Source organism: Castanea sativa, chromosome 12 (genome assembly GCF_040712315.1).
Source record: "Castanea sativa cultivar Marrone di Chiusa Pesio chromosome 12, ASM4071231v1".
NCBI lineage: Eukaryota > Viridiplantae > Streptophyta > Magnoliopsida > Fagales > Fagaceae > Castanea > Castanea sativa.
In genome coordinates this window covers 21,678,344-21,700,392 of record NC_134024.1, presented here as the reverse complement: position 1 = coordinate 21,700,392, position 22,049 = coordinate 21,678,344, and the positions used below count along the sequence as shown (strand labels likewise).

Below are 22,049 nucleotides of genomic sequence, written 5' to 3'. Positions count from 1 at the left end.
TTCAAGAAAAACGTAAGTGCATAATTGCAGCAAAATCAGCAAGATCCATCTTAACTGAGGAACGCTTGAGAGAGGCTTCAATATTGAAGAATTGGAAAGTGGGAACCTTATTCTTACATAGGGTCCGTTTGGATACAGCTGAAAACTGAAAACTGAAAACACTGTAGTAAAATAATTTTTAAATGTGTGAATAGTACCGTGGGACCCATTTTTAATAAAAAAAAGTGGCTAAAAAGTGATATTTGTGGGTCCGTGAACAGTGCACGGATGCACTGTTCATGCAGAAAAGTGGTTGAAAAAGTCATAATTTGCGGCTACTGTTCATGCACAGTGCATGAACACTAGCCGTTGTCCCTTAAAAGCTGAAAAGCTGCCAAAAAAAGAAAAAAGAAAACAGCTGAAACGTGAAACGTAAACGCAATAATCCCTATCCAAACTCAGCCATAATAAGTGAGGTTTTGACTCGAAAAAGGGAGATCCGAACTAGCAAATTGTGTCATCCTTTGGAGTGAGGGAAAAGTAGAAATTGGACACTACCAAATACTTCATTATATAATATTGATAAATGATTGGCATGCTTGTATGTTTTTTCTCTTGTATTAGGCTGCCTAATTTATGTGTTATGATATTTAGCGGTACTCATTATTGTACTAGTATGTTTGACAACTTGAATTTGTAAGGAGCTTTCGAATAAGAAAGTCACTATTATGCATTTGTTACCTCAATCTTATCTACAAATTTCCATGAACAAGACAACTAGGGCCAAAATGGGGTTTTACCCATTTTTCACAAACTTTCCAACAAAATGCCCCCTGTCTGAAACTATTTAGAAATATGCCTCTGTATTAAAACTCGATTTTTAGAAAATCAAGTTTTAATGTAAAACTCGATTTTTGAACAATCAAGTTATAGCAAAATGAAACTAAAAAAAAAATTGTGGAACTCGAGTTCCATTCAAAGAACTCGAGTTCCACTTGAATATTTTCAAGGAACTCGAGTTTTACACTAGAAAATAGAGTTTTTCTTTTCAAACTCAATTTTTAGAAAATTGAGTTTCAAAACAAGGGCATATCCTTAAATAGTTTCAGACAAGTGGCATTTTATTAGTAAAGTTTGTGAGAAATGGGTATTTTGCCATTTTGGCCAAACAACTAGTTACACCTCAGTCGTGTTATCTATCCCATGAACATTTTTTGGTAGAGGAAACATTATTGTTATAATATATTAAACCATTGTTAGGTAGTATGATTTTCTTTGGTCAATCTATTCTTAGAATATTGCAGCCATATATCATATACGCTGGCAAAATGTTAGAAGCAAGTTATACACAAACTTTACATAAATTGTAAACTATCGCTTTAGTTTATAAATCAGGTCCTCCTCAAAAAAAAAATAGTTTATAAATGTGTCTTCAATTTTAACGAAATTATATAGTACTAACTCACCAAAAAAAGATTATAAAAAAATGAGAAGAAGAAATTTTATAGCACACATAACATTACTCTTTATTGCATAGCTTTGTTATAGACAAAAGAGGTTTTCAATTTTCCATGGTTCTAAAGAATAAAACCACAAAATATATTTTTTCAGACACCATAGGTTAAAACTATCTCTAAAAATAAAAAATTAAACATACATCTAATTAATAATTGACTGATTTTTCCTCTAGTAAGATTCAATAAGATTAAGAGACCAAATCTTCTCAAAATTTAATGAAATCAATCTCACCCAATTAATACCTATTGGGATGCATCAAGATTGACTTCAGGATTTACCATTTTAATCATAGTTTTACAAGTTGCCATTTCATCATTTTCTTTTTCCATTTTGGCCAAAAACTCTCTCAAGGTTCATTTCTCTTTCATGTTTTTCTTTTTAAATTAATGTTCCTTGCAAGAACGCAGGCCATGTTTTACAATATAAGATATTCTCATATGGAATTTGCTGAGGTTCAAGAATTATAATACATCTTGATTTCTTTTGCACACATTTTGCATGTGCCTGACGGCTAGTGAGGAAATGCTCTGCGAAAGACCTATTTATCAAATGTGCAGGAGAATACATGCTAGCACAATGAAAACCTCACAACTTGGGCTAGATGTGAGACGTCCTAGTCGGGCCACCCCACACCACCAAGAGGAGGGGGAGGGGTGGAAGAAGAGGAAAAAGAAATGTATATGCAAATCCATAACATTTGAAAGACCAAATTAAAGAGCACATCTACATCCATTTTCTGTTGGCAGAGGCATATCTTGAACGGTCAATTGCTTAGTCGAACCATCCTTCATATTTGCTTAAGAAAATAAGAAATTAACTAAGCCACTACTCCTTAGCTTAGAAGTTCCATTTCTTCCCATCAAAAAATAAATAAATAAAAAGGAAAAAGGGGATTTCATTTGTCATCAGCCCATCATCTTCAGGAGCCAAGCATTTGACCCAACAAGGAAACCAAGCACATGCTCGTGTACATATATAAGACATCAAAACAAGCTAAATAGGGAAAATAATCAATAAACCGCCCATTGTATGATCTTGCAAAGACAAATGAAATACATGGGCTGGCTACCTCCTAAACATGGGTACCTTGAAGTGTTTTGCTGTTTTCATTCTTGGGCTGGCTACCTCCTAAACAGGCCAGAACTTTGAAGTGTTTTGCTGTACTCTGCAATTATCGGGGAGCTCTTCACAAGTTCCCAAATCTTGGCCACATTCTTCAACCAATCACGTTCGGAAACAGTCCTTGCAAATGAAGGGCACTTCATGGATAGAACCTGTAAGAGAAAATCACTTTAAGTACACATATTAGTTCATAAGTATACAGCCCCCATATCATATCCTAGATTTTCAAGAATTGATGTATACTGGATTATATCAAGATTTTAATGTATACATGTGTGTGTGTGTGTGTGTGTGTGCACATGAGAGAGAGACCTGATCCCGCATTTTCCATAGTGAGGTATTGAAACTTTCATATTGACCTCTCGGAGATTCATCCTTGTTCTTCATAGGGATTACAAACAAATTTGGCCACACAGAATCAGGATCAATACTCTGAGCACCAGAAGCCACAGAAGAAAATGGTTGATCTTTGGTCATATTTCCAGATTTGTCTCTCATGAAGGAAGACATGCCAAAATATTGTAAAATGGCCTTCCTCAATTGGACAATATTGTGTGGAGTGAGATCTTGGTCATGCAGTCTGCAAACAGTGAAAGAACAACAAAGAGATTAGTTGCTTTTGTTGCTCTAACCTTCTGTACAGAACAACATATTGAACAGCAAGGTTGCACAACTTCTTGAAATGATACCTAAGAAATCAAAGAAAAGAACGAACTATACATATTGCAATTTGTGATTTGCAGATGTCTACAGAAATGAAACACAGATGACATCCAGTGGCGAAGTTAGGATTTTAGTCTAAAGAGGGCAAAATTAAAAAACGATATTAAAAGTGAAATTTATCTAAAAAACATTAATCAACAATAATAACAAAATAAATAAACGATTGTAAGCAAATATGAATATATTTCATATTATTAAAATAAATAAACAAAAACAACAAATTCATAACTACTAAAAAATTTACAAACTGATGGAGTAAAAATATGATTAGTGTTACATAAAAAATATAATGAATAAATGTTTGAAATTATTTTTTGTGATTGATAACATGCCAATTTGTAAGACATAAGTAGTAAAATTTGTAATATCTCTAGCATCATTCAAAGATAAAATGCTGTGAAAAGTATCATAAATAGTAAAAATTGTGTAAATAATGTTATAAAAAAAATTTAAAAAAAATAGTGAAATAGGTGGTTTGGTCACTTTCAAGTTTCAACAAGTAGAAGTCTTTTTTTTTTCCTCCATGTGATTACTAATACAAAAAAAAAAAATTAGGAGTCAGGGGGGGCCGGTGCCCCCCCTCGCCCCCCTCTGGCTCCGCCAGTGATGACATCACATAGAAACAAATGAATCTGGACATGAATAGAACATAAGTGATATCACAAAAGGTGGATCAAGGCATATTCAATCCTTTTGCCCTTGTCATGTTTTAATCATTTCTTCTAACTTCTAACCTTTTGTCAAACAAACCATAATTATATCTCCATTTATGATGGTGAAAAACATGTGTGAAAATATCGCTCACTTTGTATGGACAAAAACTGGAGCAGCCATATACTCTTCACTTTCATGAACTTTATCTTTGTTTTCCTTTTCAGGCCCCAAATTTGAGCTCAGGGAATGAGCAGGGATTAGTGAAGATGGGTCAGGAATGCCATGTTTCAACAAGTCCACCTGCACGGAGATATCATGCAAGAGATCACATGGAAGAAGTATGGCAAAGAAAACAACATTCCCCCATTAAAATTTAAAGAAGTTAATGCAAATCCAAAATCTACAAAGAAGTTCTCATTTACAAATACAAAGAAGACGTGATTTTAATCAAACTACTTAACAGGAACCTTAAATACTTAATATTGGGAAGAGAGAGAGAGAGAGAGAGTCTGGTGATATGCAATAGTTATAACTTCAGTCCAACTTTAATTTTCCATGTAATGATCAGTCTTGTTAGTTGTTACACAACCATAAGGTCCATAACACCAATATGTTTAAACTTTCAATGGAGAATAGGCATTTTAAAAATTAAAATTATAAAAAGAAATGAGCATATTACATCAGCCATCACAATCTGAAATGCCAAATACACTTGGAAATAGAGTTTTAATTGAGAAAAATCACTTTGACCACCAAATTTTTGTGCACCAAAGCACTGCATGTGTTGCCCATTAAAGGCAATTCATGGTCGCTACAGTCAGAGAATAGGAGCTATATCAACAATTGCAAATACACAAAGGTTTGGCAGAAGCTGCAGAAAAATATTAATGGGGGAAAAAACGAATCAACACTCTGATTTTCAATGTCCACTCCACCATCCAAAATTATTGTCAACATTATTAAATTAGTAGGCTGGAGGGTTGATTGGGTTCGCTAATTTGTCATAATTATTGAATTAGTGGGTTAGTCAGGTGATAGGGTTCACTATTATGTCAAATTAATGGATTAGTTCCCATTAATTTACTATATCCATTCCAATCAGCTTACTAATGTGTTATTTTTAACATTAATCTAAAATTGGAGTGCATTGTAGAAATTCGTAGTTTAAGGTGGACATCATATATTGAATACACAACTATCCTACAATTTTTTTTTAATCGGTATAATATAAGTAAATGTTTAAAATTTAGCTGCTTTACAACTACCCTACAATGTAATATCAGCTAAGCTTGAGAGCCACATTTGAATGCAAGAACCACGTTCAAACAAGTAAGTGAAAGTTATGAAACACGGCCTCATAGTTTTGGGTAGATAGTTACAACTACCCTAAAATCTATCATCATATAAGCCTGAGAACCACAATTGAACACAAGAAGCACATTCAAACATGTAAGGAAAATAATTTTGAAACATTAATTTCAATAGAAATCTTAAGCATATAACAAATAAATAAATAAATAAAAAAGGAGATACAATGTGCTTGTACATAAGTTACTCTTAGGTTTTTTTATTGGTTAGTTGCACACACAATAAGCAGGTCTTGAACGATGAATCCATTAGTGTAGGAGGAAAATAATTTTTAAACATTAATTTCAATAGAAATCTTAAGCATAAAATAAATAAATATAATTTTTAAATATAATAAAAAGGCGATACGATGTGCTTGTACATAAGTTACTCTTAAGTTTTTTTATTGGTAAGTTGCACACACAATATGCGGGTCTTGAATGATGAATCCATTAGTGTAGGAGGAGAAAAAGCAATTTAAGCAAGACTTTATTGGCTAAGTTACTTATATAAAACATATGACAAGCAGTAATCAAGAAGAGAATCTTACAGTCAACATCAAACGCCACATGTTGTTATCATGAACTCCATCTGATACAACAAGCAATACGTGACAAATAGATGCCAGGAGAACACCAAGCTAGAAGGATTCCTTGCAGCATGGCAGAAAAAGACAAGTTCATAAGACCTTCAAACTTCAACAGTTGTAAACACGTGCTCAATTGCACAACACTAAAGATAATTGATAAATCAATGATAAAAGCAAAAATCAGGAAACATGAAATGTATTTAGAAGACTGCCTTTTATCTTAAGAAAACAAATAAATTAATAAACACACTTAAGTCTTAAAGTTTACCTGAATACTCATAAGTTCATGAGCCAATTCAGCAGATAGAGACTCACCACTTAGAACTGATATTGTGGATGAGCCATCAGGTCTCATAATCTCAGCTAAAACAGAAGGACTAAATACGGGCTGCAATTCAAGAAGAATATATTATAAATGAATGAAGATACCTCAAGATATAGAGAATGCCTGAAAACATTGAAACCAAAACACAGAAAAAGGGGAGTAACTTTCAAATCCTCATGTAATGTATCTGACATGCTACTGATACTATGAGCGTTGACTTGTTTTCCACTGAGAGAGTGAAAAGCAGAAAGATATTAATGATGATACCCATGCCTCTTCAAACATGTAAAAGAAAGCAAGCTGTAAAAGCTAACTTGTCAAGAAGAAAACACTGACCAGAACTCTTGCCAACCAAACTCCCCACCCACCAAAAAGGAAACAGATATTAATAATTAACTTACCCTCAAGTAAGTATTCACCAGTTTCTTATACTTGTCCATGATGACAAATATTTACTTACAAATGTCTTTCTATAGTGTTTATTAAAGAAATCGCTTGGGAATATTACATTCATGATTAAAGATTATTTGTATGGCATGACAGATGTTAAATATATAACACAGTCACCATGGTCAATAGAAAGGCACATTAGAAATTATGAAGTGAAGCATGTACACACAAAGTGCCTTACTGTCCCATTAGTCATTTAGCCACATAAAGCACGTAATTAGTCACATAAAGATTTCTTTCATTCTTCCCAACTCCCAAGTTTTTGCTTCCCAAACTTGCTTCAACTCTAGAAGATCTCTACGATTCTCAACTCGTGACTTAATGTGTGAAATTCAATAGCACAGAGGAATACCTGATACAGACATATTCTTGACAAAATTAATTAACATTTTGACCATTAATGTTGGAGTAGACAAAGAAAACTTACAAAAGAACACATTACTCTCTCTCTCTCTCTCTCTCTCTCTGGACATATAAGAAGAGGCTGTGACAATGGTTTTTTTTTTTTTCTCTTCTTCTTATATTAAGAGTGTGGAAGTTTCAGCCTTTCAGGTATAGTTAAAAGGGTCCATTTTCTTGGGTGGGGCGACCCAGATGGCCTCTTTGTGAATTATCACCCTCTCTCTTTTCTTTTCTTTCTTTTTTATTTTTATTATTTTTGTTCTTTCCTGTTTGGGTACTAAGAAAATGAGGGAAGAGCTACTAAGAAAAAAAGAATACTTTCACATTGCATTCAAGAAAATGATGAAGCACTTTGACCGAAGTGGAAATTACATTATGTTTGTGTCTAAGTGTCTATAGCTTCTACATTGTCAATTTTTCTTTACTATATTTTTTTTTTTAGTGGTTTTTTGCATTTGAAATTTTTAATTGAAACAAAGAATATGTACTTCAAACAAAAGAGCAACAAAATCATAAATAAAACCTTTACCTGGGTATCGAGAAGTATAATGCGTTCGGAAGAAATCCTAGGTTCAATGCCCATACTACAATGTCTTGCCATTGCTCTACTTTCCTCTGTCTCTATCGCGAATGGCGGTAGCATTCCTTGCATTGCAAGTAAACCAAAAAAAACCCTATCTTATTCTTATCCCAACCACCACAAATTTCAACTAAAAAAAAAAAAACGAAAGAATTGGAAGCATTAGTAAATACTAACCAGGTGAAGAAGCATCAAAACCATAAAGCTCGTTCATAATGGTGGACTTGCCAACCCCAGGTGGACCAATCACTCCCACCACAGTAAAATCTGTATTCTCTGTTAGAAACTGCATTTTATTAAAACCCTAAACACCATTAGTAGCAAGGTACCTTTACTTTTGGGGCTTTGTTTTGTTTGGTTGCACACAGAGAGAGAGAGAGAGAGTACCGGGAGAAAGCGATCGATGTGAAAGTCCCATGAATCGGAGAGGAGGTTGAGCGATCCAATTGGAGGGAGGCGGGACCGATGCGACGCCGTATCGTCATCGCCGCGGCCGAACTTACCGGAGACTGGGCCGCCCGTGACGAGTCCCGGCTTTGCTAGCAGGATTTTAGGAGGGAGTGGAGCCGGAGATGGATTGGAGGAACCGGTTGAGGCAGCCATTGATGGACGGAGTTTGTAACTCTAATTTGTTTTCCTTCTACCCAAAATCACAAAAGATTTATTACTAGACTAAAGGCAAGGATAACAAAGTCTAATATTATCCAAAACAAATAAAAAATTTTATTTATCCAACAAAAATTCATAACTTTATTTTTAAAACAACTAAGATGGAGGATTGTGATTGATACAACATAATTGTAATAACTTTATTTTACAAATTTTAGGAAGATTAGATGCGTTTAGTACAACATGTTTATAAACAAATCATAAATAACAAATTATTATTAGTTTCAATTTGAACCTACCACTACTAACATAGTAAATATCACTTTTTTTATGCAAAAATTAATTAATTGCTAAAAAATATTTATTTTCATGGCCAAATGATCGCTAAGAAACACTTATATCAATGTAAGGAACATGAGTTTTTTTCAAATTGTATGGTTCATTTGGATTGTGGAGAATAAAGTAGAATAGAGTAGATTTAACTCAAAATTAACTTATTTTTTGCCAACTCTAATACTCTATTTGACCCAAAAGTAGGCTTTTTCATTACCACTGCAAGATGTGAAACTTGACCTAAAAGTAGGCTTTTCCATTGCCACCGCAAGAAGTGGAACTTCAAAGATTTTAAAGCAAGAAACACTTAAAATCAATGTAAGGAACAGGAGCCTCTTCAAATTTTAGGGTTAAGTTTTTCCATTGCAATTGCCAGAAGTAAAACTAATAAGGTTTTAAAGCAAGAGTTGAAATGATCAGTTTCTATTACTTGTCTTCTCTTTTTAGCTTCCTTGTTAAAATTTTCTTATTAGCTTCCTTCAGAAAATTGTGATTTATGGTTGTACATCTTTGTTTTGACCGCAATTTGTTCCACAACTTTTATCATGCCTTGTTGAGATGACAAGTTGTGAGTGGTAAACAATCATTTTCACAAAATCACTTTAAGTTTACATCATTTACAACCTACCACTTCAGTAGAACAAGTTGTATCCCTAGAAACTTTCTCATGGTAGCGGGGCAAATTGGCAATAACATAATTGAACAAGTGGAGACAAATGCAATATACAATACAAGTCCAATTGTAGAACTGATTTTATAATTTTTCCTATGGAGCTGGACAATCCTCTAGAGTCACTTCTACTACATTTGGAGGCCAAAAAGCAGCAAAAGAATATGACAAGTGATTACAATAGTGAATAATGGACATGCAACTTGCCAGAAGCACAACCCCCTAGAAGTTTCTAAAGACGGCAATCTAATGAGGTAAGGATGATCATTAGGGGCCTAACCAACTTCTGGCAAATTACTTTACAAAAATATACAGACATGCTGAGAGTATTGTTTATGGAGAGATGTTCAAACTTCTTGTTGTTGATCAATGCTCATGCTTGACGCGTGCTTTTAGTATTCCAGGAAGAGGCGGTGAGGTGGGAGGCCTAATTGTTGTGTTTGACATTGGAGGAAGAGGTATCTGCGTTTGATACATATTTGACATGCTAGAACCTTCACCTCCATCTGCAGTAAAATTGTGTGCCATATCATCAACCTGTGGTCTTTCACAAAATTTCATTGCCTTCAGAACATAGTTGTCATCATGGAGCTCAAACGGGGTGCTGCAAATAGGACCAAGTAAAATGATAGTTAGTGACCCTTAAGTACAATAAATCAAATACTTGGAAAAAAATCAAAGTCTAGAAGATGCTTGGTTGGTTCCCTCAGCTTTTCTTGTAGCAATATTAATAGTTACTTAAGAGTCAAATGCATAGTATTTCTGACTATATCAATACCATGCTAGTGGGGACTGTCTCAGCAGTCAACATCCCCTCTACAAAATGGTGTATAGATGATAGTGATAGTTAGTGACCCTTAAGTACAATAAATCAAATACTTGGAAATAAATCAAATACTTGGAAAAAAATCAAAGTCTAGAAGATGCTTGGTTGGTTCCCTCAGCTTTTCTTGTAGCAATTTTAAGAGTCACTTAAGAGTCAAATGGATAGTATTTCTGACTATATCAATACCATGCTAGTGGGGACTGTCTCAGCAGTCAACATCCCCTCTACAAAATGGTGTATAGATGTTTGAAGAAGATCAGTCGATTAATGGGAGCTGAAATTTGAGAAATATAGCATGCTCAAAGGCTGGTTTACCTGTTGAAGTCAAAATGCACCAGCTGCATATCTTCTGATATTTCCACCTCAACAGTTGCATGTGGCCGTGTCTACAATTTCAAATGTCGGGAAAAAAAGAGACGAGACATTTAAAATTTTCACAATGACAAGGCACTTTGCAAAGATAAGCGTGAACAAATTTATAACACTCTGCAGTTCATAGAACATACAAATAACAGAGAGATTAAAAATGGCAAATACAAACCAGTAAACATTTCTGAGTACTTGTATTATTAAAAGATAGCCTGGGTTAAAATAACAGATCAATTTGGACATCTCTGCTCACACTAATCTTTTTTAACTCACTTTTCCACCTTTCATCTCAAATCTAAATGGACATAGTAAACTGCCCATCACTTTGCTTGTTTAATTCATGGCATGCATAAGGAATGGAAGGGGGAACAAATCAAATAAAAGAGGTGACAACTTTCCAGTATCTCGCAGCATGTAAATAGATTGGAATTCATGGGGAAAAAAATCATTTGGCTCAAAAACAACGCAGGTTTTATAGAAGCAATGTAAGGCTGGGTTTGGATAGCAACGCGTCTGCGTTTCCATGGGTGGGTCCCGTGCACTGTTCACGGGACCCACAAGTACCTCTTTCAGCAAATATAACTTCTAAACTGAGTCTCGTGGCACCATTCACACATTTAAAAATTATTTTGCTACAGTATTTTCAGTTTTCAGCAATAAGCGGTATTCAAACAGACCCTAAATGTAGGATGCCTTCAAATCTAGATTGACGTAATGCACAAAAGCTGGATGGGACCCAGGGGGGGAAAAAGTTAAAGAAAAGACTACCATAAGACCAGCTTTCTTGATGATCCACAGTCCTAATAACATTAGCAACACCCAGCATCTTCAATCTGTATCATCTCAAACTTTCTTATTAATTAACCTTTGGCCATATTTATAAACAAAGGATTATTATCTCCACAGACCCTCACTCCCTTTATGCTAGGAGGGCTAACTCTTTACACTGATGAAACATCAGTTTCAACCTCTTCAAAAAAGAACTATATTACAAAGGCAAAAGCTGGTCATTATTCTATGTTAAGAGGCTGAATCCCATATAGACAAAAAAAAAAAAATGATGGTGAAAATCGTATACAGGTGATCTTACTATCACAATCTCGCTTGATATTGCCAAAGTTGTTACGTAAACATCCAAAATTTTATTTTTTAGGACAGAATATGACTATGAAAACTATTCAAAGTTAGAACTAAATTTATTGTGTGATCATCAATTAGACAATTCCAACTAGACTTGAGCACTAGACATATCTTGGGGTGAACTGAACATTCCATTTATTTCAGATTAGCCATACATACCCAAAACTTGATTAAGCCAAAACCCAAACTCAGTCGTATTAATTTGATATCATTAGTTTCAAATGAAATCAATTTGAATCAATTGACCAAAATATAATTACACATTTTTCCCTTTATACAAGTTATGATGAGCCGTGTACAGTTGAACTAAAAATAATTGAAAAGGATTGAGTGGTCCAAGTACAATGTTAGGACGTTAAGAAGCAGCATATTCATTAAATGAGTAGCTGAAATGAGAATGCTAAAATGGATGAGTGGAAATACACGGAAAGCTAGGATTCAAAATAAGGAAATTCGACAAAAGATAAGGGTAGCCCCTATTGATGAAAAGATAAAGGAGAGTTACTTAAGATGGTTTGGTCACATATGCAAAGGAGAGTGACCAATGCACCAGTAAAAATGAGCGAGTTTATCCAAGTTGAGGGAATGAAAAAAGATAGAGGAAGAATAAAAACCATATTAGTTAAAAGTAATAAAAAGGGACATGTCAATTAAGGGAGTAACAAAGAATTTTTTTTTTTTTTTATAAGTAGGGAGTAACAAAGAATATGACTTAAGATAGGGTAGAATGGAGACAAAGAATACATATGGTCAACCCAAACTAATATGTTGAAGATCCATACCCGACCCCAAAATTTTGGGACTAAGGCTTTGTTTGTTGTTTCCATGTTTTATGACATTCTAATTCTAGTCAAGTTAATAGGAACCAAATATATGATTTAATTGGTCCAATGACGTTCATATGTTATATACTTTTGTTGTAATTTTTTTTTTTTAATGACATGGAGCCTCACCAAGGCAGGACCCTTTAGACCCACCCCTAGGGAGTAATCCACAAATACACGACCTCAATCGTCAAAACCCTGTATCAGGTAGTTCAGGGAGAACTCCTATTGGGGATTGAACCCGTGTATCAAGTAGAGAGAAGGAAAATGTTTAAATAAGTTCTTAGAGAGGACTATGAACGAAACTTTTCTTTTATTGGTGTTTCACCTTATGGGCCTTAAACCCATGACCTAACCACTCCACCTGTCATTTGAGCTAGAGTTCATTGGTGAGGACTATAAAAGAAACTAAGAGATTTGTATGCAACTTACCCCCACCCACACCTTCCACCAAAAAAAAATAATAATAATAATTATTCATGACCCAGCAATAAATTACCCCAAAAAACAAAAATTCAACAAAATTCTGCATCAAATGTATGAATAAGGAGACTTCATATTATTGTGATCAAATTATATTAAATTAGCTGTGAATAGACAACAGGTGTATCACACAACATTAATCCTTGGTCATTCCTCACCAATTGTACCACAAGTGAACAAACTAGTTAGACAATCTAAGAACCCATTTTCCAGATTCTCCTCATATGCCATTAAGGACCATTGGAGGTGATGGACAACACAAACTTTCATGCTTTTTCCATGTTAAACATAATGATATTTCAAAACCAATCCTTAAACATCTTCTATGTGCCTTTTCCATTTTAAATATAATGACGTTTCAAAACCAACCAATCCTTAAACATCCCCTATACATCAAGCTGATGACACATGAAAAGCAAACCCTTGGGCATACTAAGGGTTTAACTTTTTCAATGATATCACTAGAGTCGGTGTCCACATGCAATTAGTCCAGCCACATGTTTAGCACTAAGGGGGATTGGATTGCAGTTTCTCATGCATGAAAAAACATGTGGCAGATACAAGTACCACAGAAGGTGGCTAGTTTTGGTCAATGGCAAGTGCCTTCTGCCAAAAGCGATAGGTTGTAGGTTGGAGTCTAGTAATCAGCCTCTCTAAAAAAAATTGGGGGTAAGATTGCCTACCATGACCTCTCCTAGACCCTGCAAAAATGGGATCCTTGTGTACTAGGAACGACCTTTTTTGAGATATTAATGGTTGATAACGCAATCTAGCAAAAGAAGTTTATAATAGACTGGTGTTGCATGTGTAAAGTTAGTGGGGACCATCTCTCCCTCTTTTTTCTCTTTCTTTCTTTCTTTCTCTCTTGCTATTTTTTTGGGGATCCTTAAAGCTAAGGAACTTTGTTCTCTTGTCCTTACTCTTTTTGGAATAATGTGGGCCATGCCCAAAATGGCTGTGGAAATGCTAACTTGTTGGGGAAGGCACTTTGGTAAACATCAGGGCAGTCCCATCTAAAACTCAGGCCCTTTGTCTCGTGCGGTAGATATGAAGAGAACAATACGCAGAAAATTTTTAAGGAATCAAACTATCAGCAGTTGAGTTGAGGAAGCTTCTTCCGATATCACTTTTCAATAGGATAAATCCTTGTTTCTAAAAATGACTAGAAGTGGTAATGCAGAAAACAATCTTCCTTACAATGTCTTTGTTCTTGCACTTCTGCAAGTTACATGTATCTGTACTATATATTTCTATAGAAAGACAAGATGATTGGTTCAACAACCCTTTAAAAATGTATAAGAGGGAATTTTGTAATCATTGAGCTTCCCTCATGATAACAACAGCATGTACTGTCATCAATTTATTTTGCGATTAACAATTACACAAAGAAAGAGTGAAAAGTTTATATCATAACCTCATAATTTTGAATCTATTAAAGCACCAATGAGAAAATTATTAAGGCACAAAAAAACACACAAAGAGTTGAAACCAGAAAAGCATCAAACAAAATATTTATGACTCTAAGCAACCACTGACTGTCACAGGGCGGGCACCAACCAAATTACACCTAAACCTTTTTTTTTCTGATTGGGAAGTCACACATACACCTAATGCTCATGACATCACCCACACCCTGTTCTTATGGGGGGAGGAAGTGCCTTTGGGCAAGATCTTATTGACAAAATTACACCTAACCTTAGGTAGGATTGGCCAAATTACACTTAAACCTTAAGTAGGATTTATTCTACAAATTTTGGGAAGCCATTCTTGGGTCATAGCAAACCTTTAAAACATAGCACCTTTCTAATTAATTTACAGAATGGATGAAACTTTGATAGAAAGGGAAATAGCAAGAAGAAATCTACCTGAACCAGAATGAAAGGTAAAGCCACACCTCCGCTGGGAGCATTTCCAGAGCTGTACAATTGCTCATTTCGTTGTATCAGGTTCTGGAGACCTACGAACTTGATGAAAGGAGATAGGAAGTTAGAGTGAACAGACATGACAAGTACCTAGTATCAGGTTCTGAGTTTCGTTATTATTCTTCTTCTTATTTTAAGGTAGATCATGAAAAAAAAAATTCTCAACCTAAGCATAGCAAAGAACGAATTCAAGCCAAAGTAATCCTATAGGTAACAAATAGAAAGCCATACTTGTTCCTCCAGTTCTTGCAAATACGCAGCTTTCTTTTCAATTCTATTTCTGAGTCCAAGGCGCTCTGTCTGCATTCATTAAATTTAAGGAGTTGTTTAAGCTCTAATTAAATCTAGGATTCTGATTACAGAAAAATCTATCCAATAACCGCAAGACATAAAAAACAAAAGTTGCATTTCAACCTTTAATTCTTCAATATCGTTCAGGCTAGTTCGAGGCAGACCTTTCCATTGTATCTCCTTTTTATCCTTAGATATAATATCCATCGCCATGAGAACATTCAGGGCATCATACACCCTCCGCCGGATGTTTTTCTCATCATATTGTTGCTGTCAAATAGAAGTTCAAGGGAGGGGGCAGGGGGGAGGGGGGGAGTTATATCAGCAAGTTCCACGCTACCCATGAGATTGCAGATATAATCGCACAGATGCATAACATATCTATCTGCGATGTTAAAATATAGCAAACCTGATCTGGAGACGTTACACTATTACTTGGATCAGCAAACTCCGCAACTAGTTCATCCGCTACCTGGATATTACTTTAAATTCTCAGAATTATACATGGATTACAAGATCATTGGTCAATGCATGGAAAATGGAAACAACAGCCATTGCAAAGACCAGGGAGTAATAATGAAAATTGTCTAAATGTTGTCCGGAGAAATGGATTTCTAGATGCGGAGCTTCAAGAATGCTCTTAATGAATATTTGAAGAAGATTCCCAATGACTATAAGCTATGATCATCCACAATTTTGCATGGCTGCTGACTACAGCTTGCAGAGAGATAAAATAAACATGCCACAGTACACATTAATATGCTCAATCCCAAGTCAAAGAAATTTGGAGATTAATAACTCATCCAAACAATTGATTTGTAAATTCACATGTTCCCAGTCCTAATCAAATTGATGAATCTATATGAACCTAAGTGAAGACTTGCAGAAAACCACAGATTACTCCACTAGAATGCTTATTAAACCACTGCCACTGTACTTTTGAAGACCAAATGAAGAAAATATTTTGTGAAGGAAAGAGAGGGAAGCTAATCCAACTTCACTAAGCAGGGCATTCCAAAATTTGAATGTCCGTAAACTCATTATCTAACTGCAATCCTTCTGGCAGAAAGTTTAAGTGTCAATCATAATCCATTGATGCAACAGAAGGCAGAAAAATCCAAATCCTCAGCTCCTGATTGTGCAGTAGAACTTAAATTTATACACATAACTAATGCATTTCCAATAAAAAGTTCAATGTTGTGAGTGTAAAAATTCTGAAATACATCAAAAGAATTATTTCGTCAACTAAAACAAAGTAGAGAGAGACAACTTGAAGGCAGAGAAGTATTAGCGTGTATGAGATAGAGAACACAACTAACTATATCTTGAATCATAAATTTAACAAAATTTACTTTTTAAAAAAAATAATTCGTTAGTTCTAATGGAGGATGGGAGATAGACGTTTTCATTGAAAGCACCAAAAATGTCAGTTGAGCTACAAGGCTCTTGGCTATATATAACAAAATTTACATTGATAAAATGTATAATTATACGCTCTAGCAAAGGTTTGTCAGCTTGATAGAACCCAAGTTAGGCTCTTGGCTATATATAACAAAATTTACATTGATAAAATGTATAATTATACGCTCTAGCAAAGGTTTGTCAGCTTAATAGAACCCAAGTTATTCGCTCAAAATTGTTATACAGGTACAATCAGAATTTCAATGCATTGTGAAGTTCAATTGATGCAATAGAAGTTAAAATGGAAGACGAAACCATCTCAAGTGACTCTCCCTCATTTTTTTATCAATAACAGTCACCCGAATTTCCTTGTTTCAATCGTATCTTTCCTTTTATTCCCACCTACCCATCCTACACTCTCATTTGAGCTACATCATTTTATAAATATCTTGCTTCTTAACAACCAAAAATTTTAGCCCAACATTCAGAAACATAGAACAGGGTTGATCTTATAATGTAATTTTTGACCTTCCTCTACCATATGTTTATTCCCTCAACTTGAATTAACACTCTTTCTATTCATTGGTGCATTAATCACTCTCTACTAAACATGACCAAAGCATCTCAAGTGAGTCTCCCTCATCTTTTCATCAATAGGGGCCACTCATATCTTTAAGCAAATTTTCTCATTTCTAATCCTATTTTTCATTTTATTTCCACTCATCCATCTTAACATCCTCATTTCAACTACACTCATTTTATCAATATGTTACTTCTTAACAACTTCTCAATAGCCCAACATTCAGTACGATACAGCACTGTTGGTCTTATAGCAGTCTTATACAATGAGATTGTGCTTCTATACTTCATCCACCTTGCTCTCATCCAATGATTTACATCCACTTCAATCTTTCCATCTATGTCATACTTTAACAAGAAGGATATTGGTAACGCCCAAATAACTCCATCCTTAGTACATAGACATCAATAAACACACTCAAATAATAGAACTATAAATAAAAGCATTAACATAACATGATCAAATATGAAGGTCATTTAATAATAGGGACAAACACGCAAAAAATTGAACATTATAATCTCACCAAATGCAACAAACAAAATTAACAAATGACTTCAACAAATCACCTAACCTCATTGTAAGTAGTTCTCCCCTTGCTTTCCACTTTCTCGCACACTAAAAAATTCCAACAAAATTTATACATAAGATCAGTCAAAATTTTGTCTTCATCAACTCTATTTTTTTCATCAAGGAAAAAAATAATAAAAAATCCATTAACTCAGCTGCAAAAATGGCCATGCTGAGAAGAGCAAGCAATACAAGGATACTTTCTACTTGATAGACTTCACAGCTTGTTAAATTGGTAGGTTTGGAGGGAAAGGAGAGGATATGGGGAAAGGATCAATCGTGTCCTCTCTCTGTGGAAGAAATGAGTGTGCGTTTGGATCAACTTTTTTGTTGAGAGCATATTTGTTTTCTTATTTGCTAAAAGTTGACAAAAATATAGTTGTACACTTGTACTTGGAAAAAATGAAGTTTGAAAAAGTTGTACATAACCAAATAAGCTAACAGAGAAAAGCTAAACCATGCACACATTGAAAATCTCCTACCTGAGGTTTTGTATAAATGCAACAAATAAGTACATGTCCTCTCAAATGGTTACTTCTCTAAGGGAGGGAGTGTCAGTCATCTACAAACCTCAAGAGGTGAGTGCCATTGTGTCCATAGTTTGGTTTGAAAAAAATTTTAAGATGAAATATTCTGTTAGGCAAGCCACAATGTGAAAGAGCATGAACTTATTTGTAACATTTATACAAACCTCTAGGGAGAATGTCATTTTGTGAAACCTCTATGGAGGTTAATGAAAGTGTGCCATTTCTTATCCGTAAATTATACATACACCTAGTGGGTTTTCAACCTTGACCTCATCCTCCATCTACTCTTATAGGAGAAGAAAGTGCTATTTGATACGTTATTCAAAAAGGGAAACTGTATTTCACCTTAGGAACCCTTTTAACTATATTGCTCTTTGCACAGAATCAGGCAAATTTACTAAAAAAGAAAAAAGTGTCAGCATTATTTTGCCAGAATCGCTAAAATACCCACAGCACAATAATAGTAAAATTAAAATAAAATAAAAAAAGGTGGAATTTTAAAAGAAAAGTAGACAGTTTCCTTCATTTTTCATTGTCTAAAAACAAAACATAAAAACACTCAGACAAGAGGAGGAAAAGAAATCTGTATCTTTCCCTCCACCTAAGAAAATGTCCTACCCGCTCCACTTTTTCCCTCTAAAATCCCAAACATCTGATGGAATTCAGCCTCTCAACATTTGGTATGTGCAAAGCAATCTTTGCTTAACTACAATTCACAACTTGCAAGGATTTTACCAATTAATCAGGAAAGAAAAAAGCAATGAAAAAGTACATAGAGAGATGAAGATGAATCTAACACCTTTCATGCTGAATTGGCGGAGTCCTCTTCCACTCTTATCACCTCCAACAGCCCGTTGCCCTCTCTTTTTCTTCTTGCTACTGTTCAGAAACGGATACATAGTAAGAAAGCATTCAAAGAAATTAAAGCTAAAGTTTCTTTATCCTTTTTCATAAGTAATATTAGCTTTCACTGAACAACAAGCAACTAATCATCTATTAGAACTATAGAATGAAATAGTTCACATCCAACATTGTGCATTCACATGAGAATGATAAACACCAATATAGAATTACTGTAAGAATTTCAAAATTCAGACATAAGTCTATCTTTCTACAACATAAATCTACATTTCCACAGTTTGAACTTTCTCCAGCTCACTCAAAGTATAAACTGTATCAAATACATGACAAATTTCAACAATGTACCCATCTACAATAACTGAAATTACCTTTATAACAATTTCGTGGACCCTCTGAATAACAATGTTAAACAAGTGAAATATTCAAACAACAACCTAAGTTTCAATCCCAAACAACATTTCACATAAAAACCTTAACCCTTCACCCTACACACAAGCTCAAAGTAACTAATAATAACAATGGACTCACGCAACAGCGCCTTGCGATCCAGCATCATCCCCTTGGATGTCAAGATGGTTTAGTCTAAGAAAAGTGCTGTCACTGGCGGGTGTTGCCATGGTCTGCTCGCTCCGGCTCGACGGCGACCCTACACTCCGGCTTGTCGACACTGATTGACCCGAAATTGTGGTGGCACCTCGACCTGGTGGATCCTCCTCCTCCTCCTCTCGACTCAATTGCTGACTCCTTGTCCCCATAGCTGTTCCCTCCAGTTACAGTTCCTACTATACCCACCAAAAAAAGACAATAATTAAGCAGTAAATTTTCAAAATTTATTGGTTTGGAGGAAAACCCAGATGAGAACTGACCTTAAAAAGATGTGGGTGTTTGTTACTTTGTAGTATAAGTATACCCCTATATTGAAGCAAAAACAATAAATTTAAAAATAAAAAAAAACAAAAGAAAAAAAAAATCAAAATATGGTGAAATTGTGAAGTGTGAATGGGTTTTGGAGAGAGACCCAGAAGAGAACTGACCTTGAAATGAAGTGGGTATTGATTATTGAACAAGTATGAGCGATGAGCAGAAGTGAAAGAAAGAGAGGTTGTGTGTTTTTTTTTTTGGGTGTGGGCAAAAAGAGTGGGGTTTGTGAAGTGAGTTTTGGGTCTTGAGGATTTAGCGAAAAAAGTGTGGTGGGTATATGGGGTTGTTAAAATGGCGATCTATAAAGAATGAAGGTCAAAGGAAGAAGCTAACTGTGGGAAGAAGAGGTTAAGAACAAGGCCAGGGTTCAAGCGCACGGGAAAGAGGGAAAATATCAGGGTTTGGTTTTTGATTTGATGATACAAATACTTTGCAGTACAATTTAGGATAAGTCAGTCTTTACTTCTTCAATTGTGTGTGTGAGTTTTTGTTTATAACAAATAAAAATTTTAATTTTAAAAAAATAATAATAATCTCTCAAAAAATGGTCAAGGGACTCAAGACCATTGAGTATATGTGTATTAAGTGGGAAAATTATTAAGTATTTTTAGAATATAAAAATAATAGATTTCATCATTAATTTAATTATTGTTATTTACATTAATTTAAGTGATAATCTAGAGATAATAACATCTCTTGTGCTACTACTACATAATTTTGGTTCAAATCTCATTTTCTCTCAAACTTAGTAAAGTGAGCTTGTGACCAAGTGAGACATAAATATGATTGAAAAAATGGTGAAATTGGCTTGGTTGGGATTGTATGGTCTTCAAGTCTAAAGTCAACCTTGGGTTAATGGGTGCCGCCAAATTGTTTGAATATGTTCTCTCAAAAAAGATTTTATTGGAGAATAATCACTTGCAGTAACTCATCCTAAAAAAATATATTATATTAATATGAATATCAAAAATATTTATTTTACTAATGTATAGGTGGTTTGTAAATTAATTTTAATTACAGAAAATTAATAATTTTTTGTGGAATAATATTAAAATATTATTATTTTTAATTGATTTAGGGTCCGTTTGGATACCGCTTATTTTGTTAAAAACTGAAAATACTGTAGCAAAATAATTTTTAAATGTGTGAATAATGCCGTGAGACCTATTTTTAGTAAAAAAATTGCTGAAAAGTAAGGTTTGTGGGTCCCATAAACAGTGCACGGGACCCAATGATAGTGTCATTCTAATGAAATGTGTGGACGTTAAAAGAGTAGTGGGTCCCGTGGTAGGTCTGTGTCCCACATGCATGTGCTTCTAGTAAAAAAAAAACGTGAAACACAAAACGCAAAACGCAAAACGCTAAAACATTTTAAGCTATCCAAACGCTCATTTAAGTTCTTAAGTAATATGGTATGTTTTTTATTTTTTTATAATTTGATAATTACAATGGGAGAAGGGATAAGTACAATGGGAGAAGGGGGAAATGTAGTGATATTATTGTAATAATAGCATTATTTTTTAAAGAACTTCCCCCAACATGAGGAAATTCCAATAACTTTTGTCCAAAAGAGGTAAATTTTCAACATAGCTCATGAGAGTCTGAATCTAATACCTCAAACAAAGTAAATTTATTGAATAGATTGTCAAGCTTTGCAATCAAAGTGTTTACAAAAATGGATAATGGTTTCCAAAAAGTCTAGAAATTTTAAGAAAAGGAAAAAGAATATTAGATGAAGGCATATACGATTATAATAATATATTTGATGCATTTTTTTTTTATTGTAGGTTTTACGCCTAAATCTCGAATTTCACAGTAAAGCATAGCTAGGTTAGTGAAAGTAGACGAAACTATTCTTGGGTTCTTAACCTCTCTCTCTCTCTCTCCATCTTCTCTTAAGCCCAATGTCACCAAACACTAAATTAATGAGGTTTTGATTCGATTTCTATTAAAACACTAATTCCTCACTCAAGTTTTAATAATCTGTGAAATTTTCACTTCTTCTCATTTTTTTAGCCAACTATATATATATATAT

At 34.5% G+C, this 22,049-nt stretch overlaps 2 protein-coding genes across 5 annotated transcripts; both read right to left on the bottom strand.

The window, feature by feature from the left end:
• Positions 1–2,268: 2,268 nt before the first annotated feature.
• LOC142618252 (uncharacterized) lies at positions 2,269–8,446 on the bottom strand. Of its 3 annotated transcripts, none has more exons than XM_075791157.1 (8): positions 8,077–8,446; positions 7,867–7,975; positions 7,639–7,754; positions 6,201–6,320; positions 5,894–5,983; positions 4,148–4,296; positions 2,932–3,199; positions 2,269–2,771 (listed from the first exon to the last, which is right to left on the bottom strand). In XM_075791157.1, exons 1-8 carry the CDS (start codon positions 8,290–8,292, stop codon positions 2,619–2,621), a joined length of 1,221 nt encoding a protein of 406 aa, XP_075647272.1. In that variant the 5' UTR covers positions 8,293–8,446; the 3' UTR covers positions 2,269–2,618. The 3 variants fall into 3 exon arrangements, with proteins under 3 accessions (XP_075647272.1, XP_075647273.1, XP_075647274.1); XM_075791158.1 differs by having other exon boundaries at positions 2,979–3,199; positions 8,077–8,367; XM_075791159.1 differs by having other exon boundaries at positions 7,867–7,965; positions 8,077–8,242.
• Positions 8,447–9,360: 914 nt separating this feature from the next.
• Positions 9,361–20,450, bottom strand: LOC142620026 (transcription factor-like protein DPB). 2 transcript variants are annotated; one of them, XM_075793465.1, is made up of 11 exons: positions 20,127–20,450; positions 19,959–20,004; positions 19,621–19,874; positions 19,031–19,110; positions 17,709–17,752; positions 15,566–15,628; positions 15,280–15,426; positions 15,097–15,165; positions 14,809–14,907; positions 10,443–10,513; positions 9,361–9,905 (listed from the first exon to the last, which is right to left on the bottom strand). In XM_075793465.1, exons 3-11 carry the CDS (start codon positions 19,845–19,847, stop codon positions 9,668–9,670), a joined length of 1,038 nt encoding a protein of 345 aa, XP_075649580.1. In that variant the 5' UTR covers positions 19,848–19,874; positions 19,959–20,004; positions 20,127–20,450; the 3' UTR covers positions 9,361–9,667. The 2 variants fall into 2 exon arrangements, with proteins under 2 accessions (XP_075649580.1, XP_075649581.1); XM_075793466.1 differs by having other exon boundaries at positions 19,621–19,871; positions 20,127–20,411.
• Between the last annotated feature and the right edge of the window lie 1,599 nt (positions 20,451–22,049).